The sequence below is a fragment of the Macaca nemestrina genome, chromosome 4 (assembly GCF_043159975.1).
Source record: "Macaca nemestrina isolate mMacNem1 chromosome 4, mMacNem.hap1, whole genome shotgun sequence".
Classification (NCBI taxonomy): Eukaryota; Metazoa; Chordata; class Mammalia; order Primates; family Cercopithecidae; genus Macaca; species Macaca nemestrina.
The window spans coordinates 20,999,493-21,020,511 of NC_092128.1; the positions used below are offsets into that span (position 1 = coordinate 20,999,493).

Below are 21,019 nucleotides of genomic sequence, written 5' to 3' on the forward strand. Positions count from 1 at the left end.
ACGATTGCACCGAGATACTAGCTCAGGTGCACGGAGTTCGAGAAGACCTGCAGGACTGCCCACTTCCTGACACCGACCTCGTCTGGTTCACTGATGGGAGCAGCTTCATGCATCAAGGCCAGAGGTACGCTGGAGCGGCAGTGACTTCAGAGACTGAGGTAATCTGGGCGGAACCCCTGCCCCCGGGGACATCGGCCCAGAAGGCCGAACTGATTGTGCTCACCCAAGCTCTTACCTTAGGGGCGGGGAAGAAGCTGACAGTATATACAGACAGCCGATATGCTTTTGCAACGGCGCATATACATGGGGCCATTTACAGGGAGCGAGGGTTACTGACGGCTGAAGGAAAAGAGATAAAAAACAAGCAAGAGATCCTAGCCCTGCTAACAGCCCTATGGAGGCCAGAAAAGTTAGCCATTGTGCATTGCCCAGAGCATCAGAAACCAACTACTCCAACTGCTCAAGGCAACTTTCTGGCAGACCAAACTGCAAGGAATGTGGCAAAGGCTCCCAGCCAACTCCTTACACTCCAGCTCCCTGACCCGGGCCCCCGGGACTTGCCAAATTTCCCTGAATATTCAGAACAAGATCTCCAGTGGATTGACAAACTTCCCCTGAAACAAGTCCAGAATGGGTGGTGGACTGATACTAATGACCAAACCATCCTACCAGAAAAATTAGGACAACAGGTGTTAGAACACATCCACCGAACCACCCACCTGGGGGCCCGGCGGATGATAGACCTGATCAGACGCTCCAAGCTCAAAATCAGATATATAGCTGAGACGGCCAGCAGTATCGTGACAAGTTGCAAAGTCTGCCAGCTTAACAACGCATACCCCCAATCTCAAGCTGCAACAGGAACAAGGCTCAGGGGAACCAGGCCCGGTATCTACTGGGAAGTAGATTTTACTGAAATAAAGCCAGGAAAGTACGGGTACCGGTACTTACTTGTCTTTGTAGATACTTTTTCAGGGTGGACTGAAGCATTCCCAACCAAAAGAGAAACTGCTCAGGTCGTAGCAAAGAAAATTCTGGAAGAGATCCTTCCCAGCCCTGCAGAAAATTCATCAAGAAATCTGGCCCAAGCTGAAGGAACTATATGAGACCGGTCCCCCGCCGACACCCCATCCGTACCAGCCGGGAGACTGGGTCCTGGTCAAGCGACACCGACAAGAGACCCTAGAACCCAGGTGGAAAGGACCACTCCTGGTACTCCTAACCACACCCACCGCCCTAAAGGTAGAAGGCATCGCGTCGTGGATCCACTACACCCACGTCAAGCCGGTGGACCCAACCTCTGACCTCCTGGGACCAATCACGGCGGCGGCTGAAGCACCGGACACGTGGACTGTGGACAGAGCTAAGAACAACCCCTTAAAACTCACCCTGCGCCGAGAGCATAGCTCACTGCAAACATGCAGTTAGGTAGTCTGACTCTAACGTTGGTCGCCCTAGTGGCCGCTGGGGAAAACATAAAGCCAGCTCCTAATCCCTTTGTCTGGAGATTCTGGCTTTATGAAAACCAAACCCACCCTGGGCAACCTCATAAGCCCGGGAAATTAGTGGCCAGTGCAGATTGCCCCTCCTCAGGGTGCAATAGCCCAATTTTACTAAATTTTACCGATTTCCCAATAGCCAAACCAGTGGCACCAATGATATGCTTCGAGTATGATCAGACTCAATACAACTGTAAGCACTATTGGTGGCACCAAAGTGCCGGCTGCCCTTATAACTATTGTATTGTCCATAAATACCAATGGTGGGGTGGAAAAGAACAGATAGATCCCACATGGCCCTTCCATCGTAGACGAGATGGAGACCTTTCATATACATGGATAGTTAGAGGCCCCTGGAACTCCCGCTGGACCACGCCTCAACACGGGGCTGTATACTACTCCTCCGCCTCCACATGGCCTAGCAGTCACCTCTATCTGTGGCGGGGTCTAGTGCAGGTACGGCCCCTGGTCCATGGAAATATCCAGCGACAAGAAAACCGCCTGACACAAGATTTACGTCCTTTTTCCTGGTTAAAATTATTGCAAGAAGGATTAGAACTTGCTAACCTTACAGGACTTCACAGCCTGTCTGGCTGCTGTGTGCCACTCTAGGGCGTCCACCGCTAACCGCTGTCCCCCTGCCGTGGGGATCCTCTACCTCTGCCCAAGCTAACAACCACCGAAACCTCTCATATGCCCCTATCCCTAACGTGCCACTATACCTAAACCCCAGTCAAGAAAAGTTTCCCTACTGTTTCTCAGGAACTAATTCCAGCCTCTGCAGCATCACTGCAACGCCCCCTAATATCACCTTAAGGGCTCTGTCAGGCATATTCTTCTGGTGTAACGGAACATTATCTAAAAACCTATCAAGCCCCTCTGTTACCAACCTACTGTGTCTTCCTGTCACATTAGTTCCCCGGTTGACTCTACTTACTGCCGGAGAGTTCCTAGGGTATACCGGTAACTGGACTAGTGCTGTTATTCACCCAGTCCCTAGACCGAGACCTGCACGAGCCATATTTCTCCCCCTCATTGCAGGAATCTCCCTCACCACATCCTTCATGGCAGCCGGACTGGCGGGGGGAGCCTTAGGTCACACCCTCATAGAAAGTAACAAGCTGTACCAACAATTTGCCATTGCTATGGAGGAGTCAGCTGAGTCCCTTGCCTCCCTCCAGCGGCAGCTCACGTCCCTAGCACAGGTAACCTTGCAGAACCGGAGGGCCTTAGACCTACTCACTGCTGAAAAAGGGGGTACGTGTATGTTCCTAAAGGAAGACTGTTGTTTCTACATAAATGAATCAGGACTTGTGGAGGACCGGGTCCAACAGTTACGCAAGTTAAGCACAGAAGTAAGAACACGGCAGTTTGCTTCAGCTGCAGACCAATGGTGGAACTCATCTATGTTTTCTCTGTTAGCCCCCTTCCTTGGACCCCTGCTGAGTCTACTATTTCTGCTTACCGTAGGACCTTGTGTTGTTAACAGAATTTTGCGGTTCGTTAGAGAAAGATTTGACACTATACAACTCATGGTCCTCAGAGCCCAATACCAACCTGTAGATGCTGAAACAGAATCAGACTTGTAAGACCCAAGATTGGCTCTAGAGATACCTGAAAAGAAGGGGGGGATGAGAGGAGCCGGGCACATTCCTCAGCCCCGGGCTCAAAACAAACAAGCCCAATACAAACACATCCCATCCTCCCATCCCACCACATATCACCATATGTCTCTCAAACTTCCTGAGCCCAGTACAAACACCACCTGGAAAAGTCTCCGATAAGGAGGCAGCCGTTCAAAGTTTTACTGAAAGCACGGGAACCAAAAGAATTCCTTTGTTCCCCTGTAACTTTCGGGCTATAAAAAGCAAACACTCGCATTGTTCGGGGCCCTCTTGTATGCTGTGTAATGGAGGGACCAAGTTCGAACTTGTCATAAAGATCCTTGCCGCTTGGCTTTGACTCTGGACTCTGGTGGTCTTCTTTGGGGAATAGAGGGTCTGGGCATAACACCAACTAATTGGCTTAAAGAAAAAAAGTAAGTGCTTAAATCAAATACTTTATCAGAAAAACAGAAACTTTAACTCAAATATCTTTTCGTTCACATGACCTTAATAATCTTTTGTAAATAAAGATAATTTTATAATTACTGGTGAAATAAAATAGAATCATCTTCAGAATTTAATGTAGACATTTGATCTGAATTAGGTAGGTCAGATGCTATCTTTGCTAGATGTTTTAAGGTTATAAACTGCTTCTGGAATATTTTTGATGCTTGTTTGACTTGCCTGTGTTAGCACCTTTAGATTCTAGGCTCTAAAAGGTGGCATGGTAGGGCCTGGGGACATGTGGAATTCTCTCTGGCCCAACTATGCCTCCACACCGTGGTAGGAAGGGTCATGTATTATCTGCAGCTCTCTCCTTTTGTCCTGGGCTACATATCTGACACATAAATTGCTTACCTCCTAGGTTTTTTGTTTAAAAATTATGAAGAGTTAACATTGTAACTAATATATGTGATTAAAACCACTAGATAGAAGAGAAAAATTCTATATGTAAAGTATATAAGGAAAGTAGCATGTGTTTTTGGTAAAAGGTCAGAGAAATGTAGTTTTTATTTTTGTTTTTGTTTTTAAAGGGAAAGTGATTTTTCCTAGCTTAGAGGGTTTTTAAGTTGTTTTAAATGGAAGGAAAAATTATAGATAAAATGAAATGGATATAGAAAATTGGAAAAGTAAATTTTTGTCCTAAGATAAAATGATAGGATAAAAGTGAAGCTTTAAGTAAGATTTGCGATGAATTGATCTTATGAAAGGAATTTTTTTGTGTGATCAAGTTGGCTACAATTTAAAGGGTATTATTTAGTTTTTCTGTAAATTAAACATTAATATCAAGAGCACACTGATGCAGGGCCAGAGTCAGATACCCTGTGTTGGAATAAAAGGGTTTTCTTAGAGCACTGATCTGTTTTTACTAGAAAATTCTAAAAGATTTACAGATATCTTACCTTATGGTCAAAGTGATTGAGATTAAATGGATTTGTTTATAAGATTTTATTAAAAATTAACTTCAGTGTTAGTAATATACTATGCAAGGGCCAAATTTGGCTTTCTCTTTTAAACAAGATTTTCATGTAATAATTAAGAAACAGTAAAATTTGTTTGCTTACTTTTTGAGTAAACTGCCAAAAAAAAGGAAAAAAGAGGAAAGTAAAGAGACAGATTCAGTTGGCTGCATGCTGTCTTTATTAGGTCTTATTGTTTGGGAAACCGAGTCTCTTCTCTATCAAAGAGCAAAGATTTTTTTTTCTTTTTGGCAATATTTGAGTTATCACTTTTGGCTAAATGAATAACCTGTGATCCTATTTTGTGATCTCAAGTGTTTTCAACTTTTGAAATTTGACAAACTTTCCAAAATCAAAATTTCAGGTTTGAAATTTAGTCTTTTTGACCTCATTAACTTTTTTAAATATTAGGATCCCTGAAGTCCAAAAGAGATTTTGGACTTACTTGCCTTATTTGGTGTGTTAAAATCATAAAGGAAGCATTGTCAAATATCAAATGTTTATTTAACTTTGAGTTAAATGAATATTAGTATGTGTTCCAAAATCGTATGAGATTCCTGTAATCCTGATATGTCTTAGTATATATTATATTATCAGTAGTAATTATGATTCTGATGTAAATTGCATGTCATAGAAATAAGCAAATTTTCTTGCCAATTGTACCTTCAACCATGACTGTCCTAAGACTTTTTTGTTTTTTAGATAGGAGTCTCACTCTGTCACCCAGGCTGAAGGGCAGTGGCATGATCTCGGCTCACTGAGCAACCTCTGCTTCCCAGGCTCAAGTGATCCACCCACCTCAGCACCCCTGTAGTTGGGACTACAGCCTCATGCCACCACACCCAGCTAATTACTTTATTTTTTGTACAGATAGGATCTCCCTGTGTTGTCCAGGCTGATCTTGAGCTCCTGGACTCAAGTGATCCACCTGCTCAGCCTCCTAAAATGCTGCGATGACAGGTATGAGCCACTGCAGCTGGCCTGTCCTAAGACAGGACTGTCATCCATGGACAGTTATTGTTTTACTTTGATTCATCTCAAAAAGTAGTTTATGATCAGCTACAGTTCAAAAGTTACTTCTTCTTTAGGGAAGTTCATGGAAAGGACTCTGACGGGCGCTCTTGAATGCAGGTTGCTAGTAAGTTTGGAGGCTGTGTCATTGGACTAGAGAGAAAATTGCCAGATCTTTCATTGAAGAGCTAATATGTTCATGAGGATTATTGTCCCAATCTTGGACAGAACAAAGATTAATTACATAGAACTAAACTAATATATAACTGAAATAATTTTTTATGCCTTTTTTGTTTGGAACATTGCTGATACTATTTTGTTTTTCAGAGTCAAGAAAACTTTTTTTCTTTTCCTTTTTTGAAGGGTGGGTTCTTGCTCTGTTGCCCAGGCTGCAGTGTAGTGGCATGATCTCAGCTCACAGAAACCTCGACTACCCAGGTTCAAGCAATCCTCCCACCTCAGCCTCTCGAGTAACTGGGACTACAGGTGTGCACCACCACACCGAGATAATTTTTTTGTATTATTATTTGTAGAGATGAGGTCTCACTATGTTTCCCTGGCTGGTCTTGAACAACTAGGCTCAAGCTACTTTCCCACCCTAACCTCCCAAAGTACTGGGATTACAGGCATGAGCCACTGTGCCCAGCTGAAAACTTTTTGAGTTATTTGTAGCTTTTAACAATTGAGTATACTCTTGTGAGTAAAATTTCTCTCTACCTGATTTCTCCAGAATTTGGAAACCATTTGAGTATTCTTAATTTATGGCAGTACAGTTATTTGCATAGGTTCAATAAGAATCTGTTTTTGTTTTTGTTTAGTAACAGGTCACAAGTGGAGACACTGGGTATTTTACCAAGGCTTTAACTGGAATGGCATATTTTCAGATATAAGAAGACTGCTTTGAGTAATTGAGATTGACTTTATAGAGCTCATAGCCTGTCGGAAAAACTGGCATGGTGGTGTGCCTGTAGTCCCACCTACTCAGGAGACTGAAGTGGGAGGATTGCTTGAGCCAGGGAGATCGAGGCTGCAGTGAGCCATGATCCCACCACTGCACTCCAGTCTCGGTGACACAGTGACAGCCTGTCTCAAAAACAACAACAATAAACTCCACAGACCAAAGTACAAATACAGTTGATCTTTATTTACGGATTCTGTGTTTGAGAATTTGCCTACTTGCTAATATTTATTTGTCACCCTAAAATACTCATGGTATTCTTATGGTCCATATTTTGGACCTGCACAGAACAGTGAAAAATTTGAATCTTCTGGTGTGCCCCACTGCACCCCAAATTTGAGTTATCCCAGTGAGGTAAAACAAGACCAAGTTCTGCCTTCTTGTTCTGGCTGTCATACGGTAAAACAAGTGTCATTTTTGTGGTCAATTTAGTGCTAAGCATAGCATTAAATTCATTTGTGTGCTGCTTTGTTGCTGATTTTGCTGTTTAAAATGGCCCCAAGCATAGGGGTAAAGTGCTGTCTAATGTTCCTAAGTGCAAGAAGGCTGTGAGGTGTTTTTTTGGGTAAAAGACACATAGATAAGTTTTGTTCAGTCATGAATTACAGTGCTGTTGGCCATGAGTTCAACGTTAATGAGTCACCAATACATATTTAACAAGGTGTCTTTAAACAGAAATACACATAAAACCAGGTTATTTGCTTTTATTTTGTTTCTGCATATTTATCAGTTGATACACGTTAAACATAGATTGATACATTTGTCTCTTTATATGTACTGATTGCCTGATGAAATTGTCATGAGCAGAGTCTCCTAGGAACCTAAACCCTGTTTTCCCTATGAGCAATGGTTTAGTATTTGTTGATTCAGCGTCTGTGGTGATTTTATAGAACAGAGCTACTGCAAATAACGGGAATAGGCTGTACTTGCAACAGCATGGACCCAGCTCACAGACACGTGAGTCAGACAAGGAGTATGTGCCGCAAAATTCTATTTGCATCATGCTCAAGACCAGGCAAATCTGATCTATGGAAGCCAGAAAGGCAATGACCTCAGGAGGCGCACTGACTAGCAGACAGCGTGAGGGCACTCTTTGGGTTGATGGAAATGTTCTCTATCTTCACCTGAGGGTTGCAAATTAATCTGGACTGTGAGATGTGGTTTTATTTTACCACTGCTGGGGCCGGGAGTGGCCGCTCACACCTATAATCACAGCACTCTGGGAGTCCGAGGCAGGAGGTTCTCTTGAACCCAGGAACTCGAAACCAGCCTGGGCAACATAATGAGATTCTGTCTCTACTGAAAATAAAAAAAATTAGCCAGGTGTGGTGGTTTTACTTACCACAGCCCAGCTCTTACAATCTTTCCCTTTGGGTTTGCTAGTTGCATTGTTCCTGTACAGCCACTTGGTGGCAGTGTTGGAGAAGTGACCAAAACGGCTGCAATTGAAGTTCCGGTCCTTTCTAGTTCAACTAAAGGGCTGTTTCGCTTCTGGCTGTGTCCTCCGTCCTCCTTTAAGGGAACTCTTGCCTCCCCCAACCTCTCTTGTGACACGGTGCCAACAGTGTCCTAAAGGGAACGCCCTGCAGGGGTCGGAGGAAAAATTGTGGTGAAGCAGTGTCAATCTTTGAGCCTCTCTATCCCTGCGGCCTAACCATCCCGCAGGCCCTTCACACCATTTCATGCCTGATCCCTTTCTCTGTTCCTCTCCTGCCCTCCTAGCCCCGCTCCTTGGGCACTGGGTGTGCCCTTAGGCTGTCAAATTCAACACCCTGAGGCCGTGTGCGGTGGCTCACGCCTGTAATCCCAGCACTGTGGGAGGCTGAGGCGGGTGGATCACGAGGTCAGGAGTTCTAGACCAGCCTGACCAACATGGTGAAACCTCATCGCTACTAAAAATACAAAAATTAGCCGGGCCTGGTGGCGTACGCCTGTAATCCCAGCTACTCAGGAGGCTGAGGCAGAATTCCTTGAATCCAGTAGGTGGAGGTTGCAGTGAGCTGAGATGGTGCCACTGCACTCCAGCCTAGATGACAGCCAGACTCTGTCTCCAAAAAAAAAAAAAAAATTCAACACCCTAAGCCTGATCTTCCATCACTGGGAGAAGGTCACATACCGGGAAATTCAGTTGTGCAAAGTGTATGATCCCCATGTCACACAATTGATGTTTCTAGAAGTAAAACCTGTTTATCAACAGGGAATGAAAAATGCTTCATCCTTTTCCAGTCAGCTGCTAACAAGAATGAATTAAATCCACACTGGAGAACTGGGGGTATTTTCAAGATCTCTTATTAAGCCGTAAGAGCAAAATACAGAGAAATGAGCAAAATAAAACAATGACCAAACTTCTCTCTGTCTCCGTGTATTTGTATATGATTATATGAGCATAAAGGAAGTATGGAACGATACGTACCAGGCTGTTACCACTGTGTTCTTGGGATGGGACGGCCATGAGCAGATAAACAATGGGGGAAGAAAAAAAAACCTTCACTGCAAAATGACTCATGCGAACGGCAACATGTATAACATTTTAATCTCTTTTATTTAATTACAAGTTAGATGTATTATCTCTGTATAGCTATGTGTGTGCATACATAGACACACAGACACATATACTTATGTATAAATTAAAGCTGTTTTTTTCCTATTTATTTTCTGCCTTTTACATTATGCCTAGACCTTGGTCACACCAAAATTAAAATTATAAAAGCATTTTATCTCTGGTTTCTCTGGATAGCTTTGTTTTATTTTACACTAATATCCTTAGTCCATCTGAAGCTTTTTTTCATATAAGTTGTAAGGTAGGGGTTTAATATAATAAGGTTTTATTTTCAAATTTTCTACAATCTTTAAAGCTGTAGTGCATTAGCAGGCACCACACAGTGGCAAGTTAGTACGAGTATAGATTCAGCATGTAATTGTGAAGCTGAGGGGGCGTGGCCCTGGGAGGGTGGAGTCCAAGATCTCCTGAGATCAGTAGAGGTAGAGAAGGACCAATGTATGTGACTCTGGCTACTCGTATCTGTAGCTCTTCCTGTTGTCCCGGGGACTTTGGCCATTTCTGAATTTGCCAAGACGGGAAAAGGTCTGTTTCCAAGGGTAGCCTGCTTTGTAGGTTTTCAGAGTGCCCCCACCCCTTTCAGAAACCGAGAGGCAAACAGACGTGTTTCCTTGACTTCAGGCAGGAAGGTTCCATCCAGGACCCCCATCAGGGGCTATTCTCTATCAATAAGCAATATGCAGCCAATTGAAGCCAAGGCACCTGTGTCGCCCCTTTCCAGCTTATTTTCTACCCCAGGTGGACTTCTCAGCGGTGGGGAGCAGCTGTCCTTCTCCCCTCCTTCTGTCTGACTCTTTATCCCAGTACTCCAAGTCCTCATTACCAATTTACTTCACATTCCTGAGGCCTATCTTGATTTCCTGGATTTCCTAGAAAGGTATTAGATTCTTGCAGATATCTTCTCTCCTGTTTGTGCTATATACACTAAAGAGGCCAGGTGCAATGGCTCACACCTGTAATCCCAGCACTTTGGGAAGCTGAGGTGGGAGGATAGCTTGAGCCCAGGAGTTCGAGACCAGCCTGGGCAACAAAGCAGGAAACCCGTCTCTATACAAAATAAAAGATTAGCTGGACATGGTGGCCTACACCCGTAGTACCAGCTGCTCAGGCAGCTGAGGTGGGAGATTCACTTGAGACTGGGAGGTTGAGGCTGCAGTGAACCATGATCATACCACTGCACTCCAGCCTGGGTTATAGAGCAAGACCCTGTCTCCAAATAAATAAATAAATAAGAAATAGAAATTGAAAGAAAATCCTCAAAGCTGGGACATTTCTATTATACTGAACACTGTTAGAACAGGAAGAATTAAACAAACGAAGGCCAGAGGGTGATAAAAGTTTGCTCCCATTCCAAATTGGAATAGAATGATAGAACACGTTAAAATAAAAAGAAAAATCTCAACAGATGGTAGAAAGTCAAAAGTGCAGAGGAGCAAAATTAATACATCTTCAGAATTTATTAAAACAATGTCAGAGATGAAATGGGCAGGATTCCGTGGTTTGTTATACTGTTTAAAAAAAAGAAAACTGCCCATGAGGAATGAGATGATCTTAAAAATGCAGCTCTGATTGAGTAATCCCAAATGGTTTCAGTAAGGATGGCAAGGGGGCTGTACTTGGAGAACTCAGTGTGTTGGTTTGGAAAGGGCTGAGATGAGCTCTTGAATGGACAGGTACAAAGGAAAGAGAGGAGACAGAGAACATTAGAGGGCAACATATACCTTGGAGAGTCACTGCTGTTATTTAGAGCCTCCCAGGCTGTGGTACTTTGTGATGGCAGCCTTGGGAAACCAATAGAGTATGCCTTCCTCTCCCCTTCACATAATCCTCACCATTCGGTGAGGGAGACCTTGATAAGCCAACTGCTGTCTACCCCACACACATTCTTTGGCCGACAATTTCACTTGAGAAGACCGAGTCTTCACAGCTTGTGTCATGTGTGGGTGTCAGGATGTGGCACCAGGGATGCCTTTGCACAGCCTTTTCACACTGGCTTAGGCAGACTTTCCCAGGCTGGAGGGCAGTGGGGTAGTTATAGCTTGCTGCAGCTTTGACCTCCTCGGCTCAACCCATCCTCCCGCCTCAGCCTCCCAAATAACTGGGACTAAAAGCGTGTGCCACCACATCCAGCTAAGTTTTAAAATTTGTTTGTAGAGACAGCTTGCTATATCATCCAGGCTGGTCTCAAACTCCTGGCTTCAAGCAGTCCTCCCACCTCGGCCTCCCAAAGTGCTGGGATTACAGGAATGAGACACCATGCCTGGCCCCATTTCTTTTTTTTAAGGGAGTTTTAAACCTGGAAAAATTTATATGCAATGGTGTCTGGAATTTAGCAGGTAGTTAACAGTTATCCCTGTGAATAAACTGAAAAAGTACCGGACACGAAAAAGGAAAATTCAATAGATTAATTTTTGTTGAGTAGTCAAAGAAAAAGCATGCTGATGAATGGGGCCATGAGAACTTGGCAGGTGGATTCTATTTTCATGATGTGGGGGATCTGTCAAGTGCCCAATTCTAGATACAATTTGTCTTAATAATTGAGATGAAGGTATAGAAAGCACATAGAACAAATTTGTAAATAGATTGACACGTGGAAAGATAGCAAATAATATCAGAAAAAAGAAACAGAAATGTCTTGTTGGCTAATGTATCTGATTTTCATTTTGGGAAAGTATGACTTCCAGTCATGCAAGTGCCATCAATCTATTAATAACAGAGACAGGACAACAAGGATGCCAGAGAAGCTGGAAGGAGAGTCAACTACATTACTAAGTTCTAAGAAGGAGAAGAAAAGGGAAATAATTTAGTTTTGAAAATGCAAAACAGGAAGACAGACTGGTAAGAAGTTGTGTGTACATTTAACAGAGAAGTATACGTGAAACAAAGGAGGCTGGAGAAACTCACCATGAGGGATTGTGATGTTATTAATAGATTACAGGTAAGTTTAACAAAACTATTGAGGGTGCCAATGATCATAATACATATTTTACAAAGGAAAAACCTAGTGGCTTAAAACAACATACATTTATTACCTGACAGGTCAAGAAGTTGAGCGTGGCTTAGCTGGGTCCTCTGGCTTAGGGGCTCTCACAAGGCTGCAGTCAAAGTCTTGGCTGGATCTGTGGACATATGAAGGCTCGCCTGGGGAAGGACCCACTTCTGTGTTCACTTGCATGTTTATTAGCGGAATTCAGTTGCTCATAGGTTGTTGGACTGAGGGCCTCAGATCCTTACTGGCTGTTGGCTGGACACATCCTTGCTACATTGGCCTTTTCATATTACAGTTCATGGCATGGCAGCTGGCTTCTCTTAGAGCAGGCAAGCAAGAGAGGAAGAGGAAAAAAGCAAGTCAGGAGCCATAATCTTTTTGACATCCTCTCATTTTTGGCATATTCTTTCTTTTAGAAGAAAGTCCTCAGGTCTAGCCCAGACTCAAGAGGAGGAATTACACAAGAGTATGAGCACCAGGAAGTGGGATCACTAGATGCCATCTTGGAAACTGGCTACTACATGGGGGCATAAGCAGGATTAGACTTTGTCAAAAGCAGAAATGCTTCACAGATAAATGTTTGTATTCCTACATTAAGGAAGATGTACAGATGGTTCCTGACTTATGACTTATGGTTTTCTGACTTTATGATGGTGTGAAAGAGATATGCATTCAGTAGAAGCTGTACTTTGAGTTTTGAATTTTGATCTTTTCCCAGGCTAGCAATACGCGATATTGTATTCTCTTTTGGTGCAAGAGAGCCATAGCTCCCAGTCAGCCACACAATCATGACAGTAAACTAGTACTGTGTTGCCAGATGATTTGGTCCAACTGTAGGCTCATATAAGTGTTCTGAGCACATGTAGGGTAGACTAGGCTAAGCTATAATGTTTGATAGGTTAGGTATATTAGATGCATTTTTGACTTATGATATTTTCGATTTATGATGGGTTTATGTGGATGTAATCCCATTGTACATTGAGTGCCAGATTAAGAAAATAAAAAAGGCCTCTAAAAATAGAAAGAGCGATCTATGGAAAGAATGTGGTGAAGGGGATACCTGGCTGGAAAAGAAAAACCAAGAACCTAAGAGAAAAATGAGAAAACTATTATATAAGGAAGGTGTGTGCCCATAAACTAGAGCTTCTATTTAAGCATTAAAATAATCTCAAAAGCTGGGTGTGGTGGCTCATGCCTTAAATCTCAGCACTTTGGGAGACTCAGGAAAGAGGACTGCTTGAGCCCAGGAGTTTGAGGCCACCCCGGGCAACAACGTGAGATCTTGTCTCCACAAAAAATTAAAAAATTAGCCAGGTGTGGTGGTGCACATCTGTGGTCCAAGCTACACGGGAGGCTGAGGCAGAACTGCTTGAGCCCAGGAGGTGGAGACTGCAGTGAACTGAGATCGTGCCACTGCACTCTAGCCTGGGTGACTGAGTGAGACTGTCTCAAAAAAAAAAAAAAAAAAAAATCTCGAAAGACCCCAGAAGATAGGACCAGCCAGACAAATGAAATAGTTTATATGATAAACTGCTGCTTTAAAGACAACATAGAGTTCAAAGACTTTTGTCCCCAACAGCCAAAAAATACTTGCCGAGGAGACAACACAATAGCTAATACCTGAATGTGCCATTGTAAGAAACTTCTAGAGCTAACTGGCAAAGACCTACTTTTATATTTAACATAGGTAAACTATATTTTCAAGGGCTTCTTTTTTTTTTTTTTTTTTGAATTAAAAAGGAGGAAGAATCACAGTGTTGGGGGAATTCCTTTAGAACAGGCCATCTCTTCCTTATTCTAGGAGGTGGACCTGGTGCTCTGGCCCTGGCTCACCTTTCCGGCCTTTCCCACCCCTCCCTGCCAAGCACCTCTGCTGCAGCCACACTGGCCTCCCCAGCAGTCATGGGAACACCAGCTTCTCCCGAAATCTCATTTCCTTTAGGAAGAACTTCCCTGATCAGCACGTAAAATAGCATCGATCTTGACACATCCTGTTTTCCTGCTTTTATTTTTCATTATAGCAATTTCCACTTTCTGCATTTAAATGTTTATTTCTTTGTTTATTGCCTGACTCCTCTGAGATAAAAGCTCTATGAATTCAAGGACTGGGCTCACTTCTGTAGGACCTGGAAAAGCATGCCATTGACTCTTACCAAGCAGATGAAAGAAAAAAATACAGTAAGTGAAGTCCATAAAAAATAGAAGAACCCAGCAGAAAATGGGCGAAAAAGGTGAAGAACAATGACAATTTGCTAGAGCTGCACTAACATAAATTTATGTGCATGAGGAATATTTGGATTTTTGTATAATATGTAATCCATTAAAAGAATTCCGAGAGATCCAAATGAACTAAAGTACCTGAAAATGTGTAAGTCCCCCGCGCAGCAACTCTCGCGCCCCCTGTCGGCGCGCTGGCTAATTTCTGAGGATTCTCAGCAAGACTAAGCTCACCCTCCCCGTTTTACAAAATGTATTCTTGTCGCTATTTCATTGGCTGTACCTTTCAGATGCCCTTTTCCCATTAGTCAAGCCTCCAGTCCATCACTTCCGAACCCAAGCCCTCTATTGGTCCGCTGTAGGCGACAGCCGTCAGCGGGCTGCGCTCAGGCAGGAGGAGTTCCTCGGTGACGTCACAGACACTCCCTGGCTACTTTCCAAGGCGTGGGCGGAGACTTCCCGCGGCCTCTGCCTTTGGGGGGCGGGACAAGACCGAGAGTGAGACTTCTGATTGGGTCTGTTGGGCAAGACGGATATCCGATTGGTCAAGCCTGGGAGGGAGGTGCGGCCGCAGCTGGGTCCTGGAGCGGAGCCTAGGAGCCCTGGGGTGTCTCAAAGTTTGTGTCTGGAGCTGTAGCGGCAAGTGGGTTTGCGGCGAAGGGATTTTCCTGGGATGAGAGTGGGTCTCCTGCCTTCATTTTGGATGCACATCCCGCTTTAGCCCCGGCAGCCTTTGGTCCGGCCCGTGTCCCTGGGGATTCTCGGATCTCCGAGGACACTGGACGGGAGCGCTTGGCCATCCTCTCTCCGGCAGAAGAGCAGACGTTTGCCTTCCAAGTGCAAAACTACACACACGCGCGCGCACACACGCACGCACACGCGGAAAGAGAGGAACCTCGCCGGTCCGAGGCAGCTCTGCGCGTCCCCTCTGCGCTTAGCATCCTCGGCCCAGCGCGGCCCGCACCGCCATGGAGGTGCTGGAGAGCGGGGAGCAGGGCGTGCTGCAGTGGGACCGCAAGCTGAGCGAGCTGTCAGAGCCCGGGGACGGCGAGGCCCTCATGTACCACACGGTGAGGACCCGGCGGGCGGGGCAGGAGGGCTTTCAAAGCGGGGAAGTGTTGTCACGCGAGGAGCAGCTGGAGTACTGGGACCGGGAAGGCAGGGTTTGGGGCAGGGCATGGCCAGAGTCAAGAGGTCCTGGGCGAGGTGTACTTTAATGTCTGAGCAGATGAAGGAGGGCAACTGGCCCCTTTGCACTTCTTGTGAGAGTAATGCCACTTTGTATTCCTTTAACAATTCATGCTTTTTTTCCCTGAGGCTTTTTCCATCTGTAACATCATTTGCTGTTGCTAACAGTACTGTAATGCGGGAGGACTGTGTGTTTTGAGAATAACATGCCTCCGCCTATTGATTTTTTTTTTTTTTTTGAGGTTTTCAAAAACTGGACAAGATTAAGTAGCATTTCCTTTTCATCTGTCTCGTATTCTCTCTCCCTCCTTCTTCTTTCATATTTATGTTTTAAAAAGTACACGTGTGTGTGTGTGTGTGTGTGTGTGTGTGTGTGTGTGTGTGTTGAAAGGGCTCCCCTACGTTAAGGAGAAAGGCGGCTTTATTTGCCTTCTTAAACTGTACGACCAAGAAGTCTCCTTCCTCCCTCTTCAGAGGAAAAACCAGCAGAGGAGTATGGAAAATCTGAGACAGTTGCATATTTAAGACAGGCTCTGGGGAAGGTGGGACAGCTCACCACTTGCTTGTTCACTCTTCTACTAATGCCTCAGAGATCTCTTTGGGGGATAAGCTGTCCCAGAGCACGCACATTTCTTTTAGAGTTTTTAATGTTAACTTTTTGGTATTAAGTTTGCAAAATGGTATTTTGTTTCCAATGGCCAGTACTGATCATAGAACTTTATACGAGATCTCTTTGTTTGATTCTTATCCATGCAGACGTTTGTAATGGTGGTGGGGCTGGGGTGAGGGGGAACACTAATGAGAAAACCACTAGAGGCTTGGCTGCTTCCCCTTCACGCTTTTTTAATGGGGTCAGTACCAGGATATTTGAAACTTCTGCAAAATGGCCTGCAGGCTCCACCTCTTTGGCCTTTGCCTCTGGCTGACGTTATTTTGGGACAAGGAATGAGGGCCTCCCTGCTGATTCCCACCAAAGTATTTGTGGCGGCTGAGAGTGGCTCGTTTAAAAAAAAATGCAGAGTGCAGGGCTGAGAGGGAGTGGTAGTTCATGCTGGGGCAAAAGCCAGATGTTCAGTGTGATCTTCTGGGCTTTGCTTGCTGAGCCTGTCCTGGGGACACCATGCGGGCAGCATGGGGGTTGGGGTCCCAGATGTGCTTCCTGTCCTCAGTAAAGGACTTGGAGTATGTTGGTCCTCAAATATGTTTTGATGATTGGGTGCTCCAGGAGTTTCTGCTGACAGGCTACATTTTATCCATATGCAGAGGGGCAGCCCTTCTCTTTTGTTCTTAAAGTATCAATCTTTTGCTGTGACAGTGTCTCATCCAACAGCTGCAATGCTACAGTTAGGGGGTTGTCTTTCAGCTGGTGGGATGAATTACGCACAGGCATCTACCTTGCTGTTGTTTGACCCCGTAGCTTGCATTTGTGAGTTCACAGGGAAGGGTGCGAGATGCTACCTGTGACTGTGGCATTCACTCCAGGAAGAACTGCTTGGACTGGCTCTGACTAACATCTTTATGCACAGTTTCAGGGAGTAGAGACCTTACATTTGCTTTGATATTAACAGCCCAGTTTTTCTGTCATTGTGATAAAGCAGGAATGTGTGATTAGTTTTCTTTTAATTCTATTTTTTAAAAATGCTTATTATGTCCTCCACTTAGGTACATGTCTGTTGTGAACAGCTCATTCCTATAAAATGCTGCTTATCATTGCTGCAAGTCAGTGCAACAAACTGTGCATATGAATTACTGTTGAAAGAGGTATTGGTTTAGCAGTACAGATGATTGGGTTATATTTCTCTCAAACTAAGGGATGTTTGGAAGAGGTGGGGAGATAGATAACTTTCCCATCTGTTTCCTGAACTCTGTTCGATATCCAGGGGCAGAGCTGTTTGTTACTCCAGCTGAATCTTTATGTGGAAAAAGGATGGCCTGATTATGCATTCAGTCAAAGAGATATTTGTTCTTTCGATTAGTATTTGTGGAATATATAAAGCACTTGGGAACATGAGTGAACAGAAGCAGACAGAAATCCCTGACCTCTAGAAGCTCATATTCACGTGTGTGTGTGTGTGTGTGTGTGTGTGTAGGGGAACATAAACAATAAACATAATAAAGAAGTGATTATATTGGATGAAATAAATGCTATGGAAAACGTATAAGCAGAACAAGGTGAGGGGGATAGAGAACACAGGGTGGAAGAAGAGCAAAGTATGGGATTGAACTGAGTGATCAGAGCAAGCTTCCCGTAGAAAATGGACCTGAACAAAGATTGGAAGGAGGTAAGAGTGTTAGCTGAGCAGGATGAAAAACCAGAGCAAAGGCCTAAGGTAGGTGTGCATTTTCATGAGCCTGTGTTAATATCATGTATTTTAGATTACTCATTTTGGTGAGTTACTTGTCTTATAAACTCCAGGTGCTTCTGAGACACCAGTGCCTGTTTTTGGAATGATTTAGTAAAACTTTCCAAGTGGAGGAGAGCCTGAGGGGAGGGTGGGGTGTGAGGGTGGTAAGAGATGATGACAGCTACCATCTATTGAGTGTTTATCATCTGAAAGGCAGGGCTGACCACATGGCCTGCCACCCATGCAGTGCCATGGGGTCCACACTTGGTTTGATGCTCTGCTGTCACCATCTTGAAAATCCGAATTCTTTTTGAACAGGGGAACTTACATTTTCATTTTGCACTGGGTTTCACACATTCCGTAGCTGGTCCTGCTGAAAGACATTGTGTCTAGTGCTTTACAAAGATTATGCCATTTAACCCTTGTAATGACCCAATGAAATGAGCCATTTTTATTACTTTTATTTTACATATGAGAAAAATGAGGCTTAGTGAGTTTAAGCACTTGGTTCAGTTCCCACAGCTATTTAGTGATAGAACCCGGATTCAAACCCATTGTCTGCCTGCCTCCAAGTACTTGCCCATCAGGCTGTCTGAATGAAGAATCCTGACTTAAAGAGAAGGAACTGAGTAAGAGGTTGGAAGAGAATGATTGGAATATAGGAACTGCTGAGCCTGAAAGCAGCTAATGTTTAAACGAGGCTGACAGTGGCAGCCAGCAAGCCTTCCTAGTGAGATCACTTTTGTTGCTCTTACTAGGGATTTAATTACTACATGCATGATTGCTAATGCTCTGTTTTAGCAAACCTGTCACATACTTGATTTAAACAATTTAGAATGTTCAAGTTTGTTGCCCAAGGCTGAGATTATAATGTTTCTCAGGAGCCTTCTGTTAGCCATTAGGAGCAGTGTTTTGTTTTGTTTTGTTTTGTTTTCCATTTGGTTAGTTATGAAGACATCTTGGTCTACAAGGACAAAGGCAGACAGGTTCAAAGTGTACAAAATAATGAAGCATATGGATAGGGCAAAGGTGGATTGATCATTAGATCCTGAATTGCTAAAACTCTGGGCTTCCTCTTGAAGCTTAAAAAATTGTTTCCATACAGATGATGACATGTTATTTTAATTCAGTGAGTACTGATTTTAGGAAAGCTGTTGCTTCAAGATGGAATACAGGCTAAAATTGGTTCAGAAAAGATGGCAGATGTAAAAATCAGGAGAATATCTCTTGGGGTTTGGTACCACCGTCAGAAGAAACCTTGCCTCTTTCCCCAAACCTGCCTGTATGTTGGACATTTCTGCCATTTGTATTGTATTCCTGTAAGATTCTCTGAAAATTACTTTCTGGGAATTATCTGTGTTTTTGTAGTTTATTTTTTACTTTTATTTTATTTTATTTTATTTTCGAGATGGGTCTTTTTCTGTCACCCAGACTAGAGTGCAGTTGCTCAGTCATGGCTCACTGCAGGCTTAACCTTCCAGGCTCTAGTGATCCTCTCACCTCAGCCTCCAGAGTAGCTGGGAGTATCAGTGTGTGCCACCATGCCTAGCTAATTTTTTTTTCTTTTTTGGTAGAAACGGGATCTCAGTTTTTTGCCCAGGTTGGTCTCCAACTCCTGGGTTTAAGGGACCCTCTTGCCTTGGCCTCCCAAAGTGCTGGGATTACAGGTGTGAGCCACTGTGCTCAGCCCCCTTTTGCCATTTAAAGAGCAAAATAATCTATAAATTTTAAAATGTATTTTATATGTGTATGAACTGTATCTGGAAGGATGCTCAAGAAATGGATAATTTTTGGGAAAGCAGCTTGGGGAAGTGGAAGTCAAGAGATGAAGGGAAGCATGTCTACGTACTACACCCGTTGGTACTATTCAAATTTTTATCTCCTGACTATGTCTAGAAAATGGAAGAAGTACAACTTGTGGGCACCATGTAAAACTGAACTAGAGGTAATTTTCAACCAAGTGTTCTTCTGGGGAAAAGGGAGCTTCAGTATGTAGAATATATACTTCAGTATATAGCTTGAGTATATAGAAACTCAGTGCCACTCAAGGTCGGTGGAGGCCTTGGATGAAGAACAGGAGAAGTGGGAAGGCCCTGTGGAAAGAGGCTTTAGGGGGAGAGGTCGGCAGGGGGTTTGCCTATGATAAATGTCAAGATCTTGATAATGTTCTGTCTTTCTTCTATCTCAGTTTAGCCATCTGGAAAATAAAACAATTTTTGCAATTTTTGCCATGATTATATCCTTTTAAAAAAGTGTATAATAAAAACTAAGTTTTTGTGAAAGTAACAACAGAAGTTCTGCTTGTTTAAAATGCAGAATTCCTATAAAGCCAAGTTATTTGTAAAATCATTTGCTGGTTATGCTACTACAGCTTTATATCTGTTTGGTTCTTCAAGTGAAACTACTGGTTCCAGACAGTGGTAGGTAGGGAGTTGGGGGAATATCTGACCTGCCTGGTCCAGATGGAAAGGCCATCTGGCTTCCATGTCTTACTGAGTGCTGAAAAGGACTTGGCTGATCTCACAGACTGTGTGGTTTCCTCTTCCTCCTGCCTGGCCCGGAGAGTGATATGATTTCAATGTGATCTTGAAGCTTTTGGTTTGATGTTCCACTTTGGAGTCACCTCCTAGGCTTGGCCCCACACCAGGTTCTGTAGGGGGACCCGGGTCCTTGTTGGCTGAGAATGGCATTACTTATGATCACATGACCTCCCCAAGCTGAATAAATGTAATGAGTTCTAACGGGAGACAGAATTGGGAAGTAAGTATAATTTTTCCAGACCCTTGGGGTACCTTTCAACATGCTCACCCCTTTTGTGTTCCCCTCCTTTCTCAGACATCAAGTGTTCACTGTAATGTTCTCTTTCCAATTTCCTCTCTTCAAATTTTGCTGTCAGGAAAGATTTGATAAGCTTACACTAGAAATTTAAGTATTAGTAAGATTTAACATGTTACCCCGAAATGGGCATTTATATTTAACAATAATTACTTCAGGTCAAAAGGGTGAATCTCTACTTGGAGAACCTAGGGCGATAGCTAGGTAGTAGTGGGGGACTATTTGGGGAATGGGAGAGGAACCCTCACTGCCCCTCCATTATTTCATAATGTGGCTCTTATTCATAAGGCAGCCTTGTTTATATGTTGCTAATTTGTCTGTGATCTAAAGGATTTCCATTGGCTTAGCAAAAA

At 43.7% G+C, this 21,019-nt stretch overlaps 1 protein-coding gene and 1 long non-coding RNA gene across 7 annotated transcripts in view; one reads left to right on the forward strand and one right to left on the reverse strand.

The window, feature by feature from the left end:
• LOC105471319 (uncharacterized) overlaps nt 1–14,854 on the reverse strand; it is a 36,376-nt gene extending 21,522 nt beyond the window's left edge. For 2 of the 5 annotated variants that reach the window (XR_011621932.1, XR_011621930.1), the window contains exons 1-2: nt 14,582–14,854; nt 12,125–12,400 (exon numbers count right to left, since the gene is read on the reverse strand). This is a non-coding gene — a long non-coding RNA (uncharacterized lncRNA). Of the gene's footprint in view, nt 1–6,754; nt 8,116–8,873; nt 8,966–8,989; nt 9,962–12,124; nt 12,401–14,581 lie in introns of those variants that run through there. The other 3 variants (XR_981075.2, XR_011621931.1, XR_981076.2) reach the window with 3 other exon arrangements.
• An 11-nt stretch (nt 14,855–14,865) lies between these two features.
• LOC105471318 (cAMP responsive element binding protein 3 like 2) overlaps nt 14,866–21,019 on the forward strand; it is a 128,881-nt gene continuing 122,727 nt past the window's right edge. The window contains exon 1 of one of the 2 annotated variants that reach the window (XM_071094414.1): nt 14,866–14,941. Coding sequence is in view for 1 of the 2 variants with exons in the window: in XM_011723742.2 (XP_011722044.1) it covers nt 15,267–15,368 (102 nt within the window). In the remaining variant the exon portion in view is untranslated. Of the gene's footprint in view, nt 15,369–21,019 lie in introns of both variants that reach the window. The other variant, XM_011723742.2, reaches the window with a different exon arrangement.